At 42.5% G+C, this 20,554-nt stretch overlaps 1 protein-coding gene across 1 annotated transcript in view; it reads left to right on the top strand.

Moving 5' to 3' along the window:
- Nucleotides 1-19,925, top strand: part of LOC145343882 (cleavage and polyadenylation specificity factor subunit 7-like) — a 76,998-nt gene extending 57,073 nt beyond the window's left edge. Inside the window, exons 6-9 of the mRNA XM_080190362.1 lie at nucleotides 11,489-11,604; nucleotides 14,238-14,391; nucleotides 15,629-15,819; nucleotides 17,584-19,925. Of these exons, the coding sequence (XP_080046488.1) occupies nucleotides 11,489-11,604; nucleotides 14,238-14,391; nucleotides 15,629-15,818 (460 nt within the window). The 3' untranslated portion in view covers nucleotide 15,819; nucleotides 17,584-19,925. The remainder of the gene's footprint in view (nucleotides 1-11,488; nucleotides 11,605-14,237; nucleotides 14,392-15,628; nucleotides 15,820-17,583) is intronic.
- Nucleotides 19,926-20,554: the final 629 nt, after the last annotated feature.

The following is a 20,554-nucleotide window of genomic DNA, read 5'->3' as shown; positions in this document are numbered from 1 at the left end:
ATCCCATTAGCCTTCCTGACCACCTGCTGCACCTGCAAGCTGGGTTTTTGCGATTCATGCACAAGGACCCCGAGGTCCCTCTGCACTGTCGCCTGCTGCAGTTTTTTGCCACGTAAGTAATAGTCCTTCCTACCATTATTCCTACCAAAGTGGACCACCTCACACTCGCCAACATTAAATTCCATTTGCCATTTCCTGGCCCATTCGCCCAGCCTATCTAGATCCTTCTGCAGACTCTCCACACCCTCCGCACAATTTGCCGTTCCACCAATCTTGGTGTCATCAGCAAATTTTGACACCATACACTCGGTTCCCTCCTCCAGATCATCTACATAAATGGTAAATAGCTGAGGCCCCAGCACCGACCCCTGGGGCACTCCACTAGTCACCAACCGCCAATCCAAATAGCACCCTTTAACCCCCACTCTCTGCCTCCTATTTGACAACCAATCCTCTATCCACGCTAACACCCTACCCCCAACTTCATGCCCCCTTACCTTCTGCAATAACCTCTTGTGAGGTACCTTGTCAAACGCCTTCTGAAAATCAAGAAAGACCACATCCACCGGCTCTCCTCTATCCACCGCCCTAGACACATCCTCATAGAACTCCAATAAATTTGTCAGACACGAATATTATACCTTTTGTTCAAAACAGGATGTAAGGATAAGCCCAAAACCTACAGGTTGGTCACTTTAACCTCAGCAATGAGAAAGCTTTTAGAAATGATGATTTGGGACAAAATGAATGACCAGTTGGACAATTGGAGATTAATTAAGGAAAACCAGCACAGATTTGTTAAAGGCAGATTATGTTTAATTGACTTTATTAAGTTTTTTTTGATGAAATAATACATGGTTGATGGGGGCAATGAGGTTGATGTGGTGTATACGCTCTTCCAAAAGATGGTTAATAAAGTGCAATATAACATACTTGCCAGCAAAGTTGAAACCTATGGAATAAAAGGGACAGTGGCAGCATGAATACAAAATTGGCTGAGCAACAGGAGAGAGTCATGGTGAACAGTTGTTTTTAGTATTGGAGAGAGGTTTACAGTGGTGTTCCCAATGGGTTGGAACGAGGATTGCTACTTTTCTTAATATGTTAATGATCTAGACTGGGATCTATAGGATACAATTTCAAAATATGCTGATGAAAAAACTTGGAAATATTCTGAACTGTGAGGAAATTTATTATAAACTTCAAGAGGAGACAAGGTGGTGGACTAGATGGACAAACGGCAAAGAGAATTTAATGCTAACAAGTGTGAAGTTATTCATTTTGATAGGAAAAGTTCAGTGAGAAAATGTAACATAAAGAGTACTTTTATGATGGCCATGAAAGGCACGGGGAATTGTCAATAGATCTCCCTGTTGGCTTTGTTGAGTTCGAACTCCCATATTGAGCAAGAGAGGTTCGCCCAATGTGAAATGAGCAGTGGGTGGGGGGAATTTGTAACCCACTGCTTCAACTTGGACCAGTAGTCTGTAGGCCCCTGGGTATTGACTTGCTGTAAGCTGTGGTGCGACTTTTTCTTGTGTTATTAGAGGATTTTTGGTGATGGAAGGCTGGCCTTGGCGGGATTGTTGTGTTGGCAATGAAGAGTTAAAAACAATTTTTTTTTCTCTCTGGACAACCTCAGTAATCAAGAACAAGCAACTGTTTTCTGGTAAGAAAAATAAGTTATGCCTCTCTCCAGGAAACTTGAACCCTATGATACCAGCTGGCTCAATATACAGAGCACATGCATTATTTCTTTCATGCTTATAACATCGAAGGAGAGAAAAAAAAAGAAATTTTGTTGATGGAATGTGGGACCCTAACATTCAACATGATTAAAAAGTCTGACCTACCCAGAAGTCCGACTCGAAAACTTCTAATGAGCTGGTAGACTTGGTGAAAAATCACAATGACCTGAAGTCTTCAGTTATACTCCAGAGATACCACTTTACCACTGCAGGAGAATTCCTGGGGAACCTGTCACCGAATTTCTGGCTAGGTTATGAAAATTAGCAGAACATTGTGAATTCATACTGCCGCTAAACGAAATGTTGCAAGACAGATTGGTATCAGCATAAATGACCTGACTACCCAAAAGAAACGATTGGCAGAAGCCAACCTGGATTTTAAGAAAAGCCATTGAAATAATTCTATTGCTGGAAAATGCAGAAAGAGATTCAAGAGCTACAGGGAGTATCAGGCATCAATGTCTTCCAGTTAGGGTGAGTGGCTTCATGTTATCAGCCCTTAATGGAGAGTGTGTTTGTAAATAAAATGTTGGAAAGATTGGAACTCTAATAACACCACCAGGCAGTCAAGGGAAGGCAGTGATGGCCCCAAAAATGTGAGGGAATATATTCCAGAGGGGTAAAGATGTCAGACAGTGGACTATTGTAAGCAATACCAAAGGGCACAGCCAAAGTGAAAATTTAGGGACAGGCAATATGCATGCTGTTCAGTGAAGAAGCCAAGGCCAGTGCCTGACTGTACCATCAGGTAAAGCTACTTCCAGGAACAGGAACCTCACAACTGAATTGCACCGTCATGACAAAGGCCACCCCTACAACAGTGGAACTAATAGTGAATGATTATTTTTCAAAAATGAAGGTGGAGACAGAGGCTGGAGTCTCTGTTGTCAGAGAACAAGCACCTCCAAACTGGCATTGAACTTCTGAGCTTCATAGAAACTCTACAATGCAGAAGGAGGCCATTCGGCTCATCGAGTCTGTACTGACAACAATCCCACCCCAAGTTCTATCCCCACGACCCCACACATTTACCCTCTAATCCCTCTAAACTGCATATCCCAGAACACTATCGGCCATCTACCTCATGGCCAATCTACCTGACCCGCACAAATTTGGACTGTGGGAGGAAACCGGAGCACCCGGAGGAAACCCACACAGACATGGAAAACGTGCAAACTCTACACAGACAGTGACCTAAGCCGGGAATCGAACCAGGTTCCTGGAGCTGTGAAGCAGTAGTGCTAACCACTGTGCCGCCCACTATGCTTAGCAACACAGCTTAGAAGGCATGGAGGCCAGAGTAGCCACCCTTACAAATAAAAGCCATCATAATGGCTCCATTTAATTATACGCAGAAATCAGCTCATCTACCATTCATTGTTGTATGGGGGCAAGGACCAAGCCTTCTGGGCAGAGATTGGCTCCAGCAGATCAGACTGAACAGAATGGAGATATTCAGGTTAAGTATGGGGGACTGTACAAAGTTACATAAGAACATAAGAAATAGGAGCAGGAGTAGGCCATCTAGCCCTTCGAGCCTGCCCCGCCATTTAATAAGATCATGGCTGATCTGTCGTGGCTCAGTTCACTTTCCCGCCCTCTCCCCATAACCCTTAATCCCCTCTCTTATCAAGAACCCATCAACCCGCTTCTTAAAAATATTTAGCGAGGCAGCCTCCACCACTTCAACGGGCAGAGAATTCCAGAGATTCACCACCCTTTGAGTGAAGAAGTTCCTCCTCAACTCCGTTCTAAACCGCCTCCCCTTTATCTTGAGGCTGTGCCCCCTAGTCCTACTGTCTTTTTTGAGCGGGAAGAGTCTCTCCACCTCTATCCTATCCATCCCATTCATCATCTTATACGTCTCAATGAGATCTCCCCTCATTCTTCTAAACTCTAACGAGTACAAGCCTAGTTTATTCAGCCTCTCCTCATAGCTCAATCCCCTCAACTCCGGTATCAGCCTAGTAAACCTCCTCTGCACTCCCTCCAGGGCTAAAATATCCTTGCGCAGGTGCGGCGCCCAAAACTGCACACAGTACTCCAGCTGCGGCCTCACCAATGCCCTATACAGCTGCAGCAAGACCTCCCTACTTTTATATTCAATCCCCCTCGCTATGAAGGCCAGCATCCCATTCGCCTTCCTGACCACCTGCTGCACCTGCAAGTTGGGTTTTTGCGACTCATGCACAAGGACCCCGAGGTCCCTCTGCACCGTAAAAGCAGCCAAAGCCAAGATCTACATCAATCCTGATGCCACACCTGAATATTTCAGAGGAAGAGCAGTCCCATACTCCCTGTTGGAGAAGGTGGGAACTGAAATAGAGCATCTTGAAAGATTAGATGAAAGGCCTGTGCAATTTGCAGAATCGGCTGCGCTGTAGTCTCTGTTGTTAAGCCACACAAGTCATTCCGTCTCTTTGGAGACTATAAACTAACAGTCACTCAGATTTCCAAACTTGATAGGTACTCCATACCTTGAAGATCTGTATGTTAAGTTTGCAGGTAGCCTGATGTTCTCCACGCTGGACATGAGTCATGTCCATCTTCAGCTTGAATTGAATGAGTCTTCCCAAAAATATATGACAATTAACACACAAAAAGGACTACAAGATAATACTCACTTATCTTTTGGGGTTTTGGCAGCGCGTGCCATATTCCAATGAGTTATGTAGAACATACTCTCAGGGCTACCCAGAATGGTGGTGTACTTGGATGATGTCCTGCTCACTGGGGCTTTGGAACAAGAGCACCTGACAAACTTGGAAAAGGCATTGCAGTGAATCTCATGAGCCAGAGTATGCTTGAAGAGGGAAAAATGAATCTTCCAAGCAACTGAAGTGACCTATTTAGACTATCAGGTAGGTGGCAAAGTTTCAAATTGAGAGAGTTTTGTTGCTGTATTTGGAGTGAAAAGCTTCGATCAGTATGTCAATGGCAAAGGTTTTGTATTAGTTAGTTGACCACAAACACTTATTGGGGCTTTTCAAGGAAGAGAAGGCAATCTCCCACTAATGCTTCCACCCAGAAACTGCATTGGGCCTTCTTATTTGCATGCTATGAATACCTTCTGGAGCATTGCCCTGGAACCTGAATAGCCAACACTGACATGCTGAGTTGCCTCCCATGGCGCACAAGCCTGACTCCTTCACCAGCATTTGAAGAGGTTGTGATGATCCGAAATTCTTTGGAGACTCTGCTGGTGTCCGTAAGGCAAACTAAGGCCTGAACAAAAAAGGACCCAATCTTGTCTAAAATGAAACATTTGATCCTGAGTTGTGGATTCCAAGATAACCCTAAGAAGAAATGGCTAAGAAAGACAAGCTCAGTGTTGAGGACAGGATCGTTCTTTGCGGTTCCCAAGTAGTTATCCCTCACTGAGGGTGGCGTCCGATACTAATGGACCTAGATAACTGATTGAAATGATTTATTATTGTCACATATATTGGGATACAGTGATAAGTACTGTTTCTTGTGAGGTATACAGACAAAACATACTGCTCATAGACTAAATAGGGGAGAAGGAAAGGATGTAGTGTTACAGTTACTGATTGGTGAAGAGAAAGATCAGTTTAATACATGATAGAAAGATCAGTTTAATAAAAGTCTGATGGCAGCAAGGGAAGAAGCCATTTTTGAATCAGTAATGAGTTAGGTAATGGCCACCCTGGAGTGTCAAAAAAGAAGATGCTAGATGGAGCTACGTCTAGTGGCCCTGCCTCAACTTGAAGTGGTGGGCCTTATGCCAAGAGAATCAAAAATTCCCTCCCTCAGCCTCCCTACATCCATGGAAGTAGGCTGGTAGGCCATGGGTATGCAAAAATGTGGGCCTTGCTGGGCCCTTTATGGGTTCCATGTTTTTAATTATTATAGAAGCACACTCCAAGGAGTTAGAGATACATTGCGTGGACTCCACAATCTTTCATGACATGATAGAAAAATTACAGTGCTCTCTCGGAAAACAAAGGTCCCCATTCAATTCACACTGCCAGACCCAACCCCGCCTTCAGACCTCGGACCAACCTCCAAGCAGCAGAAAGAACCTTCTCATGCCAGGGGGACAAACGGATCTAACAGGGAGAGGGATGTTATGATGACCACAAAGGGCTCATGGGATCGTCAATAGATCTCCCTGTGGGCTTCGTGGAGTAGGAACTCTCTTTTTGAGTGAGCGAAGGCTTGCCCAATGGGAAAATGAGTAGCGGGGTGAGGGTGGGGGGTGGCTAAAGCCCATTGCTTCAACCCAGATCAGTATTCTGTAGGTTCTCAGGTATTGACTTGCATGCTGTAAGCAGCCGGTGCAGCTCTTTCTTGTGTTATCTTTAAAGGGCTTTTGATAAAGGCCTTGGTGGAATTATTACAAGTGCAAAGTTAAAGGAGCAGAGGGACCTTGGGTATCTGTGCACAAGTCACTGAAGATATCCAGGCAGGCTTAGAAAGCGGTTAATGAGGCTAATGGGATCCTGTATTTTATAAATAGAGGCACAGAGTATGAAAGCAAGGAAGTTAATATGAACCTTTATAAAACTTCGGTTTGACCTCAGCTGAAGTATTATGTCCAAGTTTAGGCATTGCATTTTAAGAAGGATGTCAAGGCTTTCGAAATAGTACAGAAAAGATTTGCATAAATGGTTCCAGGTTTGAAGAATTTCAAGTACCAAGATAAATTGAAGATACTGGTTTTCCTTAGAGGACAGAAGGTTGAAAGAAGATGATGGAGGTGTTCTGGCAAAGGGTCAAGAAATGGAGATCTAAAGCGACTGACAAGGAATCAATGGTGACATGAAGAAATACTTTTTATGTGGCTTTTCTTGTGCACTTCAGAGCTTACATTATTTTTTCCCATTAATGTAATGCTCTCTAATTCGGGAAGATCCAGAGATAATTTGGCTGGACGCTTTAAAGTTGCATGATTTGATTACATTTGCTCTTCGACACTTCTTGAAGTCAATGTTACTGGGGGAGTTTATTTTTCTCTTGTACTTTGAGTGGCACAGTGGCTAGCACTGTTTCCTCATAATGCCTGAGACCTGGGTTCAATTCGAGGTTTGGATCACTGTGCGGAGTCTGCTCGTTTTCCCCGTGTCTGTGTGGCTTTCCTCTAGGTGCTCCAGTTTCCTCCCACACTGCGAAAGATACGCTGGTTAGGTGCATTGGCAATGCTAAATTCTCCCTCAGTGTACCTGAACAGGTGACGGAGTGTGGCGACTAAGGAATTTTCACAGTAACTTCAATTGCAGTTAATGTAAGCCTACTTGTGAGACTAATAAATAAACTTTAAACTTTTATTAATATGATACCCAGAGAGGAAGATAGACTAACTATTTTCCTTTGACATTGTTCACGTATGATCTGGGATTTGTACATTTGTGTGCAAGGCATTAGACCACATCTGGAGTATTGTGCACAGTTTTGGTTCTCTTACTTGAGGAGGGATATAGTTGTATTGAAGACAGTTCAGAGACGGTTCACTAGATTAATGCTCGAGATTTTTAAAAAAAAACAGACAGTAACTAAGATGTCAAATGGTCACAATGTCAGCGGCGCGGATAGGAAAGAGCTGAAAGTTGTGATCGTGGGAGATGGTGGCTGTGGCAAGACGTCGCTCCTTATGGTGTTCGCCAAAGGAGACTTTCCCGAGGTAAGTTTGAATGAATAGATCGCGAAAGCTAACTCAGCAGTGTAGTAAATAGGAGTTAATGTGAATCCGCTTCATATCTTACCAGAGCCACCATGTGGATTTGATAAAAGTAACCAGTATGTGCTGTATTTAAAGTAATGTAATTTGGCACAGTGCTGTATTGGAATAACCATCATTGGAGTGAATCTTGCTGTATTTCGTTCATCACGTTGGCCATATTCTCCCAACATTGAATCGTTACAGAGACAACAAACTTAAAATGTTTCCCCAGTAAGATAGTTCAGCTGTGATGTTGGAGTAAGTGGGGGGCAGACAAGGGTTGGTGTAAAGTCTATCAACTCACTGAAATCCCCGAAGCTGGAAGCAGGAACAACTGGAAAGGCAAAAACTAATGAGGAAGAAGATCAATTGCAGGGAGGTGACAGAGAAAAAGGGAGAAGAGGGACATTGTAACACGAGTGACGAATGAGCCTGTTTCAATTTTACCACACATTTCACACTGCCTAATTCATACTGTTTAGCCCCAAACTACTCGCCCAAAAATATTGTTATGAGGATCATTCGTGTTGGTGTTCATTATGCATTTTGATAGTGTCAATGTGTCCACCACATTTTGTTTTATTATTACTTAACAAACATGTTGCTGTGTCAATGGTGTGAGGATTACTACAATTGTTTCTCCCCGTTAGGTGGAATTATGTGATGGCATTTGTTTTTTTTAAAGAAATTAAGCTGTTCATGGGAAAGTACTGGGAAGAAATGCCATGTCCCAATTACAAGTGAAATTAAGCTAACCACTTAGACACAAGGGAGCAGTTTCATAGCAGATTCAATTGGCACCGTCTCAAGTTGCAATCATGAAAGATCTTTTCCTGGGTAGAACCTTTATTTTCTGAGCTTGAGCAGTGCAGACCAGATGAGCAAAGAGCAATGATCAATTGAGTAAGATTTGTTTCGCCTTTCTCAAGCACAGAGGAGATGTGCGAGGCAAGTTTTTTTACACAGAGGATGGTGAATGTCTAGAATGTGCTGCCTGGGGAGGTGGTGGGAGCAGGTACGAAAGTGGCATTTAAGGGGCAACTAGACGAATACATGAATAGGATGGGAATAAAAGGGTATGAACTCCCTTAGTGCGTACGGTTTTAGTTTAGGTAGGCATCATGATTGGCACAGACTTGGAGGGCTGAAGGGCCTGTTCCTGTGCTGTACTTTTCTTTGTCCTTTGATAGGTGTTGTTTATTAGATTCCTTCAACTGGGAGTTGTTCTGGCTTTTTCTAGTATTGACTCCCTCGCTGTGTAATATTGTTTTGGCAGCTGTCCTAAAGATCCCTGCATAGCATGAATATGATGTGGAGATGCCGGCATTGGACTGGGGTAGGCACAGTGAAAGGTCTCACAACACCAAGTTAAAGTCCAACCAATTTACGATCAAATAGGTTGGTTGGACTTTAACCTGGTGTTGTGAGACTTTTTACTGTGTTTAGCATGAATACCACAGATGCAATATAGAGGTAACAACAGAGGTGTTACTACTTTGATGGATGATAAAAGCTGTTAGTCCAGTATGAACAGTGTAATACTCCGATATTTGTTGGGGTGGGGCATCATGTAGGGTACACTGGGAGTTCAATCTTCACCCTTCAGCTCCAACTATATTTCTGCACTGCAAATTGCTGGGAGTATAAACTGATAACAGCAAGTGAAATTAGTGGAATACAATTACATTAATCAATGACATTTAAAGACAGGGAGAAAAGCAGAATGAACAACAGAGGAAATAATGCAAATTAGAATCAAATTAGATACAGAAAGAGGAAAAAAAGGAAGATGGAATAAAAGCAAAATAACCGCGAAAGCAAAAGAAGGGAAGATTCATTGCAGGTGCAGCAGGTGGTCAGGAAGGCGAATGGGATGCTGGCCTTCATAGCGAGGGGGATTGAATATAAAAGTAGGGAGGTCTTGCTGCAGCTGTATAGGGCATTGGTGAGGCCGCAGCTGGAGTACTGTGTGCATTTTTGGGCGCCGCACCTGTGCAAAGATATTTTGGCCTTGGAGGGAGTGCAGAGGAGGTTTACTAGGCTGATACCGGAGTTGAGGGGGTTGAGCTATGAGGAGAGGCTGAATAAACTGGGCTTGTACTCGTTAGAGTTTAGAAGAATGAGAGGAGATCTCATTGAGACGTATAAGATGATGAATGGGATGGATAGGATAGAGGTGGAAAGACTCTTCCCGCTCAAAAAAGACAATAGGACTAGGGGGCACAGCCTCAAGATAAAAGGGGGGCGGTTTAGAACGGAGTTGAGGAGGAACTTCTTCACTCAAAGGGTGGTGAATCTCTGGAATTCTCTGCCCGTTGAAGTGGTGGAGGCTGCCTCGCTAAATATTTTTAAGACGCGGGTTGATGGGTTTTTGATAAGAGAGGGGATTAAGGGTTATGGGGAGAGGGCGGGAATGTGGAACTGAGCAGCGACAGATCAGCCATGATCTTATTGAATGGCGGGGCAGGCTCGAAGGGCTGGATGGCCTACTCCTGCTCCTATTTCTTATGTTCTTATGAGGGGCTTATCTTTGAAGAAAGGCTGAGCAGTTTAGGCCTATACGCTCTCTGGAGTTTAGAAGAATGAGGGGAGACATATTTTGAGGTACATGAAATGCTCAAGTTGATTGAAGGATAGACATCAAGAGAATATTTCCTCTTGTGAGGCAATTTACAATGAGAGGGCATCATTTTAGGATAAAGGGTAGCAGATTTAAAACAGAGATGAGGAGAAATTGCTTCTCTCAAACGGTCGTGAATCTGTGGAATTCACAATCACATAATATGGTGGATGCTGGGACAATGGCACCAGCATGGTGATTAGCACTGCTGCCTCATAGTGCCAGGGACCCAGGTTCAATTCTGGCCTAGGGTGACTGCCTATGTGGAATTTGCACATTCTCTTCGTGCCTGCATAGGCTTCCACCAGATCTTCCAGTTTCTTCCCGCAGTCCCAAGAAGTGCAGATTAGGTAGATTGGCCATGCTAAATTACATCTTGATATCCCAAGATGTCTAGGTTAGGGGAATTAGAAGGGTAAATGTGTGGGGTTAAAGGGATAGAGCCTGATTAAGATGCTCTGTTGGAGAGTCGCTGCAGACTTGGCCGAATTGCCTTTTTCTGCACTGTGGGGATTCTATGATAAATGTAAGGAAGAAATAGACAGATCTTTATTTAATAATGAGTTGAAGGATTATAGAGAATGGGCAGGAAAAGTGCAGTTGAGGCTGAGACAAGATCAGCCATGATTGTACTGAATGGCGGAGCAGGCTGAATTACCTACTCTTGCTTCCTAGTTTTTACGTTTCTGAACTAACCTGCCCTGTCACTGTGGGGAAAATGGTCTAAATAAGCATCTTATGGTTAATTAATGGCTAATTGATGATGTTGTTCGTGTTTCTTGCGCATGGCAGTTGTTTGAGTGTTAAGGTTATCTCGTTCAGAAAAAATAACAGGGAATAATGAACTTTCTTTCTGTGTGTGTCTATGTTTATAAGGTTGCTCTTCTTGACAGGCACACTGAACAACAAATCAAGGTATGTTGCAGCAAGGAAATAGGTTATTTGACCCAACCAGCTCTATGGTGCATTATAGACTCAGGCCCAAGCCTGCAATTTCTCTAAACAATTGTCATACAACTGTGGAGTCCAAATGTTCTACAGGGATTGGAGATTAAAACAACAAGACCAATAGATCTATCAAATATTTTAATCGGATGCTTTCATCTGCAGTGTGGAAGCTGGGATAGTCTTCCCTCATAATAGAGTTTTCTCACTTTCTTCTGCTGGAGGGCAAGGAAAGAGAGGGATCATCTCTATATCAGCTGGTGAGACAAGCTATGAATGGAGGCCGATATGCATGTGGAGCACTGAGCCAGCGGGGTGATGTTTTAAATATAAGCTGAAGAGCCAGGCCACTGAGTCGTTAATGGCCAAGTCCTCATTTTCTGTCCACGTGTCAGTCAAACTTCCTGGATGTGACGGTTGTGTAGCATAATGGCTGAGGTGACTGCTGTTTTATTTTGATTTAAATGTCAACAATGAGATGCCTTGTTCTTGCAGAGATCCTGATCCCAGCAGTCCTCCTCTGAGTGAAGAAGAGTTTGAAGAAATGATGAACAAGAACCGAGCGATATCTAGCAGTGCCATCTCCAAAGCTGTGGCTGGAGCCAGCACAGGTTGGTGATTCAGTTGCTGCAGGCTTTTCCACCCAGTTCCAGTGCACTAAAAGCTACAAAACTGTACTCATCTGTGAGGAGTTTAGAGCAGAAGTATCAGTAAAATGCTCACTGTCCTGTGCTCTCACCCTGCCCACCTCAGGTGGTGATACATGTAGAGTTGGGCATCTTCAGAACTCAGTGGGCACATTGTGATGAGCCTTCATTTCAACAAAGTGACAAGGTAGAGAGAAGATGATGATATATCTGAGCTTAGGAGGAACAAAAAAGGAAAGTTTTATTGAATATTATCTATCAAAGCTACCCATTGTGTGCCAGTGCCATTCCAATGCTTCCTGAGGTCCTATATATACCCAATCTGCAGGCGAGTTCCATGTGCAATGTAAATGAGGGCATAGTTATGTTTTGTCAGTTTGTGAATAAGCCCAGATAGAACAACAAAGTACCAAGAATGTTGCAGCTTCTGAAAGATTATGGATTGGCCAACATAGAGATGTCCAAATCTCTATCTTTAAATTTTTACTCCATCCTTAAAGTTACTGAACCAAAGCTCAAAATGGACCAGGCAAACCCATCCATTCCTTGCTTGCTCCAAAAGCCAAATTCAAACTCCAATTGAATCCAATTCAAGGTCCCCATAAAAGGGACAAACAAGATCCGAGCTGACAAGATAAGGCACTGTACCCCATCTTGGGCTTGATCTGACACTTGATCTTAGCCAGAAGGCTACAAAGCGAAAGTGGACCACATAAAGCTTTGAGTACACACCAGTGCACATTTATTTAGCAATTTCATGATTGGATGGTGTCTCAAGTTATTTCACAATGACATAACTTAAAAATAGACACAGATCCAGACAAGCAGAAATTGAGCAGAGTTGACAAAGAAACTTGACAGTTTATTTAAGAGGGCCTTAAAGGAAAAGAGTCAGAAAAGTTTGGAGAGAGTATGCTAGTCCAGGCAACTGAAGGCTAATGATGTAGCAAAGAGGGGTGCATACAGCTTTAGCCATGGGTGGGTGCTTATTATAATGCTGGAGGAAATTACAAAGATAGGGTGGGTGAGACATGGAAGAATTTAATAATGAGGATGGAAACTTTGAATTAGAGGTGCAGCGAAACCAGGAGCCAGTGTAAGTCAGTTGGAAAGGAGCAATGTTGGTAACATATTTCCAGTTGAGTTTTAGATCGGCTGCTTATATAAAGTGAAAAAAGGGAGCCGAGCAATTGAATCTGGTGGTGACAAAAGCCTTCATGAGAGTTGCAGCAGATGGGTTGATATAGGAACTGGAAGTTGCCCGTCTTAGTGATGGAGAGGATATGAGGTAGAATGTTCAGGTCAGCTTTTATCAGAAAGCTATGGTTATGAGCAGTCTACGTCTGCCTGAAATGGTTGCTAAGAAGGGCAATGCAATTGGTGAGATTACAGAGTAGAAGAGGGCTGAAAATTACAGCTTGAATCTTCCCAATGTTTAGCTGAACAAAATTACGGTTTACCCAAGACTGCATTCTGGACGAGTACTGAACAGTAAAGGAAGGTTTGAAAAGGTAGTGGAGAGGTAGAATTGGCAACAGCATATCATAGAATGCCTACAGTGCAGAAGGAGACCATTCAGCCCATTGAGTCTGCACTAATTCCCTGACAAAGCATCCTGCCCAGGCTCTTTTCCTGCAACCCCCATGTATTTTCCCTGCTAATCCTCCTAACCTACACATCAGAGACACTAAGGGACAATTTAACATGGCCAATCCATCTAACCGGCACATGTTTTTGGACTGTGGGAGGAAACCGGAGCACCTGGAAAAATCCCAAGCAGGCACGAAGAGAATGTGCAAATTCTGTGCGGTTACCGATGACCAGAATTGAACCTGGGTCTCTGGTGCTGTACCGTCGTGCCACCCACATATATGTGCATGCTGTTTCTTATCTATGGGTAATTTCACCAAGAGATGAGGAAGAGGAGGTGGCTAAGGATGGGTTGTTGGGAAACTCTATGGGCAACCATCCAGGGCAAGAAGAGAAACCACCATATGAGCTGCGAAACAAGGTGAAGGCAATACCACCAAACTGGATAGTAGAGGAGAATCTTTGAATGAGGACAGTTTGTGTTCCAGTTAATTCCCATATATTTCAGATTACTAACAGACTTCAATATTCCAGTTTACAATTTAATCAACAATGAGGCAACAATATGAAGAATAGTCCTTTCAAACTTCCTGAATTGCAACATTCAAATAGAAAATTATCATCGAATCCCTACAGTGCGGAAGGAAGCCATTCGGCCCATCGAATCTGCACCAACTCTCCTACAGAGCATTTTAATCAGGCCCACTCCCCCATCTTATCCCCATAACCTGCTAATCCCCCTAATTTACACACCTTTAGACACTAAGGGGCAATTTGACGTAGCCAATCTACCTAATCTGCACACCTTTGGATCAGGAAATAATGCTTAAACGAAAATAAGACTGAACTATCTGAGCCTTGTGATTGTACTGCCAGCTCTCAGTGGCCACATCTGGCCCAATTCCTGCAATTTAGATTCCTGCAGGGTAATACTATAGATGCATTAATTTGTGCACCGGTGTAGAGTTTTGAAGTAGGATCATTTTCTCAATATTTGTGTTATGTAGGTGACTATGGGAATGCAATTGAGACACTGCTAACGGCCATTGCCCTGATTAGACAGTCAAAAGTCGCAGCAGATGACCGCTGCAAGGTTCTGGTCAGCTCTCTACAGGACTGCCTCCACGGGATTGAATCCAAGTCATATGGGTCAGGATCCAGGTAAGCAGATAATAAGCATCAGCTCAATTGTCTTCGTTGAAACTGCTGTCACTTATCCATGCAATGCCACTAATATGGGCAGGAAAATTGCTGCTATTCTTGCTCAGCAAAACATTCAACACTTTAGAAAGTTATAGGGTAATTTGATTCACAATTTTAAGATATTACGGGCAAAACGAATTATTTCTGTCAGTTTAGAACACGGGGGGAATAGTCTAAAAATTAAAACCAGAAATCTTATGAGCAAAATGAAGAAACACTTCTTCGCACAAAGGGGGGTCAAAGTTCAGGATACATTCCTGAAAATAGCAATTGATGTTGGATCAATTATTAACGTTAAAACTGAGATTGAAAGATTTTTGTTAGTCAAAGATATTAAGGGATATAGGGAAAGATGAGCATCTGTCATTTAGAGTTAAGTCGCAGATTAGCTGTGATCATACTAATGAACAGGCTCAGGGGCTAAATGGCCAACACCTGTTCCTGTGTTCCCAAATAATTTATTGTGTCACAAGCTCGTATTGGCACTGTTATTGTGTTTATAAGTTTATTTATTAATCATAAATGTGTTTACATTAACACTGCAATTAAGTTACTGTGAAAATCCCCTAGTTGCCACACTCTGGCGCCTGTTTGGGTGCACTGAGGGAGAATTTAGCATGGCCAATGCACCTAACCAGCACATCTTACGAACTATGGGAGGAAAGTGGAGCACCTGGAGGACCCCACGCAAACACGGAGAGAACGTGCAGATTCCACACATACAGTGACCCAGGCCGGGAACCGAACTTGGGTCCCTGTTGCCTCTCTGTGAGCCAACAGCACTAATCACTGTGCTACCGTGCGGCCCAATTATTATTGTTTGGGGGAGCTGACAGAATGAGCTGTGGATGTTCAGTTACTGAGCATAATCAATCGATTTTTGGACTCAAAGGGAATCGGGGAATATGGAAATCAGACAGGAGAGTGGAATTGAGGCTGAGCATCAGCCATGATCATTAAAAGTGGCAGAGCATCCTTGAGGGGCCGTACAGCCTACTGCCATTCCTCTTTTTGTGCTTTTATGTTCTTCTACTGTCTTGCTCACCATGTTGCTCTCCATGGTAAATATTGAGGCAAAGTAATCAGTTAATATTTCTCCTTTAAGTGATTAACACACTTTTGCTGAAGGAACATTCAAACGTGCATCCTGAATAGAAGCTGCAGAACTTATTGGCTTGTTTGATTCCATTTACAGAAAGAGAGATCGATCACGAGACCGAGAGTATAGCCGTTCTCACGACAGAAGCCGTCGGCACAGGGAGCGCTCTCACAGTGAGGATCGACATGAAGATAATTATCGTGAGCGAAGCAGAGAACGGGATCGGCATAGAGACCGGGACCGTGACAGGGAAAGAGATCGGGAGAGAGAGTATAGGCACCGCTAAGGTATGCTTGGAAAACAAAGCTCGTTACAAAAATTGCCTAATTAAAATTGCTTTATGACATTTCAATGTTTTCAAGCAATTTGCACAATGAATTCTGCAAGCAGTATGAGATTCTTGAGGCCAAACTTTTAGGCTCTGTTGGGGTGGACAGGGAGATGGAATGGCACTAAAAATTGTACCACTAACCTGGGTGCTAGTTCCCCAACTCAATCCCGTTTCTGGCTATTTACCCAGAAGCTGGGACTAGCAGGTATGTTAATTGTCACTTATGCCAGTTGTCAGAGGTCAGCTGGAATTTTCCAGTGTCTCCAGGTCCATATGCAGGACATTGTGTAGCTGCTTGGACAGGACCTCACCCATGGCAGACTGTGGGTGGGGGAGAAGCAGCACACCAAGCTGGCTAAGGAGCCCTCTATCTATGTCTGGGTTCAGCTGCAATCACATGCTGTCTTATGCTAGATCTCCTCCATCGCACGCCATAACACACCAAAGGCCCAGCTGCTTGATCTGTTTTTTAGTTTGAATTTTAATAAATTGGAGACTGTGTACTTCCATCTTGAAACACCCTCTCCCTCACTTATCTGCATGGCGTCTTGCTGCTGCTTCCAAGGTAGAGGACTTCCTGCTGGTCTTCCATTTTTGAGAACAGGCATACTGTCTTTTAATGAACAGCTAGCCCATCTTATGGCTAATAATTGGCCAAATCTAGGATAAATCATAGATTAATCACTGTCCTCCATTCTGGATCATAAAGTACAGCTTCTGACCCACATTTAATCCAGGTAGTAAGATCCTGAAGCCCACAGGGAAAATCTACCCTTGTTCTGTGGACAAAAAGTAACTGCTGTATCCAGTAGTGTCCAGTAAAGAGCAGTGATGCTATGGTGTTGAATGAGGGGGGAAGTTTAGTCATTTCCTGATTTCTTCAAAGATTTACGGAATCATTAACATCTATTCTTAGGAATGGACTGAACTTTGATCTAATGTCAATTCTGAGGGACATACCTCTGCCATGCTCCCTGCATCCTCCATGGAAAGTGATTCTGGATTGTAAACTCAAATTGTTTGAATAAAAATGAGATAGCCTTCCAGTTGTGTACTGAGTTTATAAGAAGTTATTTAACATTTATGCCAGTTCGACTATTGCCAGGAAATTAATTTTATGTTTGCACATGGTAAACATGAGTCTATGAACTGGCAAGCTTAAACTGGCAAGAGCAATAGAAGGTAGCGGAATAGAACTTTGTAGAAGTCTGTCAGAACATTTCAAAATTAAACGACAGTTTATGTTTGCTATTCAGAACAGCAACATAGACACCACATTTGACCTCTTTAACTCCACAACAGGGAGTAGAAAAATCTCCCATTTTCCCTGTTCCTGGTCACAATTCAATGACCCGCTGTGGGAAAGTGCAAATCCCTGGACATTAGATGAAATCAGGCTTAGACTCAGTCGTGATTTCCTCCTCTAGTGGAAAAAGCACCTGACATTAACTGTCTGGGCTTATACTTGTTATATGATCATTTGGGTAACATACCAGAGGTACTGATGCCTGTGAGACTGCAGTCCAACAAAAGTCAGTGCCTTCATAAGAGGAGATTGGCAGAGAGGGAAATAAAAGATCATTCTGACTGTAGGGGAAGTGTGGGCATAAATATGGTTGAAATCACTGCTGTGGCGTTGATATCTAAAGCTCTTAATCCAGATAAATTAATATGCATTATTCTCTCTTTCTCTCTTCCTCTCTAACCCCTCAATCTGTAGAGAACAATTTTCACCTTTGTACAGATCCTGGATCAGGAGAAAAATTAAATAACAATAAATCAGGAAGACATTTTGAAATGAGTGAAGAAAGGAGCTGAATTCTTGGGAGAGATGTGTGTGCACCATGGGCTGTAAAAAGTGAAGTGTTAATACACACAGAGCTGCAACTTGAAAAATTTCTCCAGTTGGGAGTGGCGTTCTGGAACATAAGCCTGCTATTATGTCGAGCAACTTGTTTTTGTTCAACAATTATATATTAAACATTTTTTTACATCCACAGTTTCTTTAAAAGTTGCTGGCTGGGAAGATCTTTTTTATTATGAGCTGCAGATGACTTGGAGACAGTTTTCAGAAGGAGGCCGTATGTTTGACTGGTTGCAGTAATTGTCCGTGCCAATCTTTTCATTGCCCACTGAGTACACCAGCCTGAGCCCTAACATATATTACCAGTTGAAAATCACTGATAAAACTTATAGGGGGTAAATGTCATCAGTTGGTTGCATCATCTTGAATAAAACCCTGTAACTAATGATACTTGTTTTGTTTTCTGTGGATAACATTGGAATATTTCCTCCGGTCACTCCATGTTCCTAGGTTCTAAGTAAACTGATTTTTGATTTCACTGGATATAACAGCCATGGGATATCTTCCTACTCAATGTTTTTACACTTTCCATGCTGCAAATGTACAAGTGGATAGTGACCATCATCACTCCGACATGGAGTAAACGCATTTTTAATTGTTTTGTATTTGGATGAAAGAAATCATTTTTTTTTGCATCTATATGCCATGACTTGCAAATGTTTAGGAACCTGACAAAGACATTTTTTCTCATGTGTGAGAACAGTGGCTGATGTTGTCCAAATCATTCTTTGTGCATCATAGTGTCAGCTTGGATCACATCCAGTCAGCAGAATGCTTTTTGCTTTGTAATGCTAAAGTTGCAAAAGTATTTTGGTTGTAAATTTAAAATAGAAAAATGAAGTTTTTTAATATCTTTTATGAGGTAATATGTTTTGTAGTCAAAACAATGCAAGAGAGACCCTGACAACTTGGTGCCATCTGCAAAATCTCTCATTTGTTGAGCTTTTTTTAAAAAAAAGGATTGAAGTGTGTTAGCTATCTTAGATTTATTTGAGTAATAGAAATGTACTTTACATCCTGTCTCGCTGGGCAGTTTTCCTCAAAGTGTGGCCTGAGTACACTGAACATTTACTCAGCTGCTCCAAATTCCCTACTACATTACTGAAAATCTCACTGGATGTAACATTTGTAAAAATAAGTAGCAGTAAGGAGCCATGTTTACGATGATCAGTTTAACTGGTCTGAAATGCGGGAATAAATTGTTAAGAATTACAGGGAACCTGTGGCAACAACTTTGCGGACTGATGTCCTTATTATATTCCGAATATAAATTGTGAATGTTGGTAACATCTGGTGGTGGGAAATGAATACTGCATGCAGCATTCGCATTTGCTTGCTCCTGGCTCTTCTAGTCCCCAGACTAGTGGTTGTGTTGAGTTGTTTGCAAGTGTCACCTGCATATGTCCAGCTTTAGACTGACACGCTTTTTGCAGCTCTAAGTACAATAAGATTGAATAGCACATTACGCAATAATGGCTTTAATGGTGACATAATGGGGGTGGTGTGTGATGGCCATTTTGACTGGAACCTTAGTTTTTAGGTACTTGAATGGAAGTTGTTGTATGGGCACTTATGCAGCGCAGACCATGAAGGATTTATGAAGAGCAATTGAGACTTAACTGATTTCTGCATAAATGTTACTGACCGATCAAGTGATTCACTTCAAACTCTACCTTGATGACATTGTATTGCACATGCAAAGCCAATGGGGAGAAACTCCTTAAGTTTGGCAGTGAACTCTGCGGTTCAACTTTCTTTCAGTTCCTGAAGCAAGCCATACCCCTCTTTCAAGTTTTCGATTTAAGTCTTTTATTTTGGATAGCTGGAAACGGGAATAGCATAACTACTGTGCGATTTGCAGCTATGTTGGCACCTGCTGGCTTGGTGCTACTGCAGTTGGTGCCAACACCATTGGGGAATTGGGGGAAACACAGGAAAAATGATGGACAAGCTTCAGCATTCCATGCAGAATTTGAATCTTTCTTCACTTGGGGCAGTTTTCTGTTTTTTAAAAATGGAAAAATGTAATTTTTTTTAGTCGTACCAATTTAAGGAAAAAAGGATGATTTGTTTGTGACTTTGTATTGTGCTTGTGCATTTACTGTGAAATTTAAACAAAATGTGTTTCTTTGTAGCTTGTTACTATGTATATTTTAGTGACAAAATATGCTCCAATGCATTAAAATGTAAATTCCTGATGCCTTGGTGTATTTTTTAAGAACGCTACTTGCTATATAGAGAAATGTTGGGACCCATTTGCCAAACGTGAACCGAATGTACTGGATTGAAGGTGGATATGAGACTGACACATTGCCTTGCATTTCTGTGCCATGCACTCTGTTTTACTGTACAGTGTGCTAATAAATCTGATCTTTACTACTTTCATAGCCCAGTGGATCGCAAACACTTAAATTTTTCAGCCTGGATTCATACCCAGCTGAGAGAAGAACAGATGAAAATGGTTGTAAAGCCGTGTGTAATGGAGACCTGGCATGGACTAACCAGGTTCAAGATTTGTTCAACCAAGACATTACGATTTAATGATCGGTGGTAGGGAGGGAAAATTAATGTGAGAGTTGAGGGAGAGGGAAGTTTTTAGGTTTTGGAAATTCAAGTAAAAGACTGGACTTTGAACATAATTGCAGGAAATGGATTGCATATGATTTGGATTGTTCAAGCAGAAATGCAAATTAACCTTACATAAGAACATAAGAAATAGGAGCAGGAGTAGGCCATCTAGCCCCTCGAGCCTGCCCCGCCATTCAATAAGATCATGGCTGATCTGTTGCGGCTCAGTTCCACTTTCCCGCCCTCTCCCCATAACCCT

The sequence above is a fragment of the Carcharhinus amblyrhynchos genome, chromosome 6 (assembly GCF_965287045.1).
Source record: "Carcharhinus amblyrhynchos chromosome 6, sCarAmb.v2.hapA, whole genome shotgun sequence".
Classification (NCBI taxonomy): Eukaryota; Metazoa; Chordata; class Chondrichthyes; order Carcharhiniformes; family Carcharhinidae; genus Carcharhinus; species Carcharhinus amblyrhynchos.
Note: the sequence above shows the minus strand (reverse complement) of the source record. Positions and strands in the feature narration are given on the sequence as shown.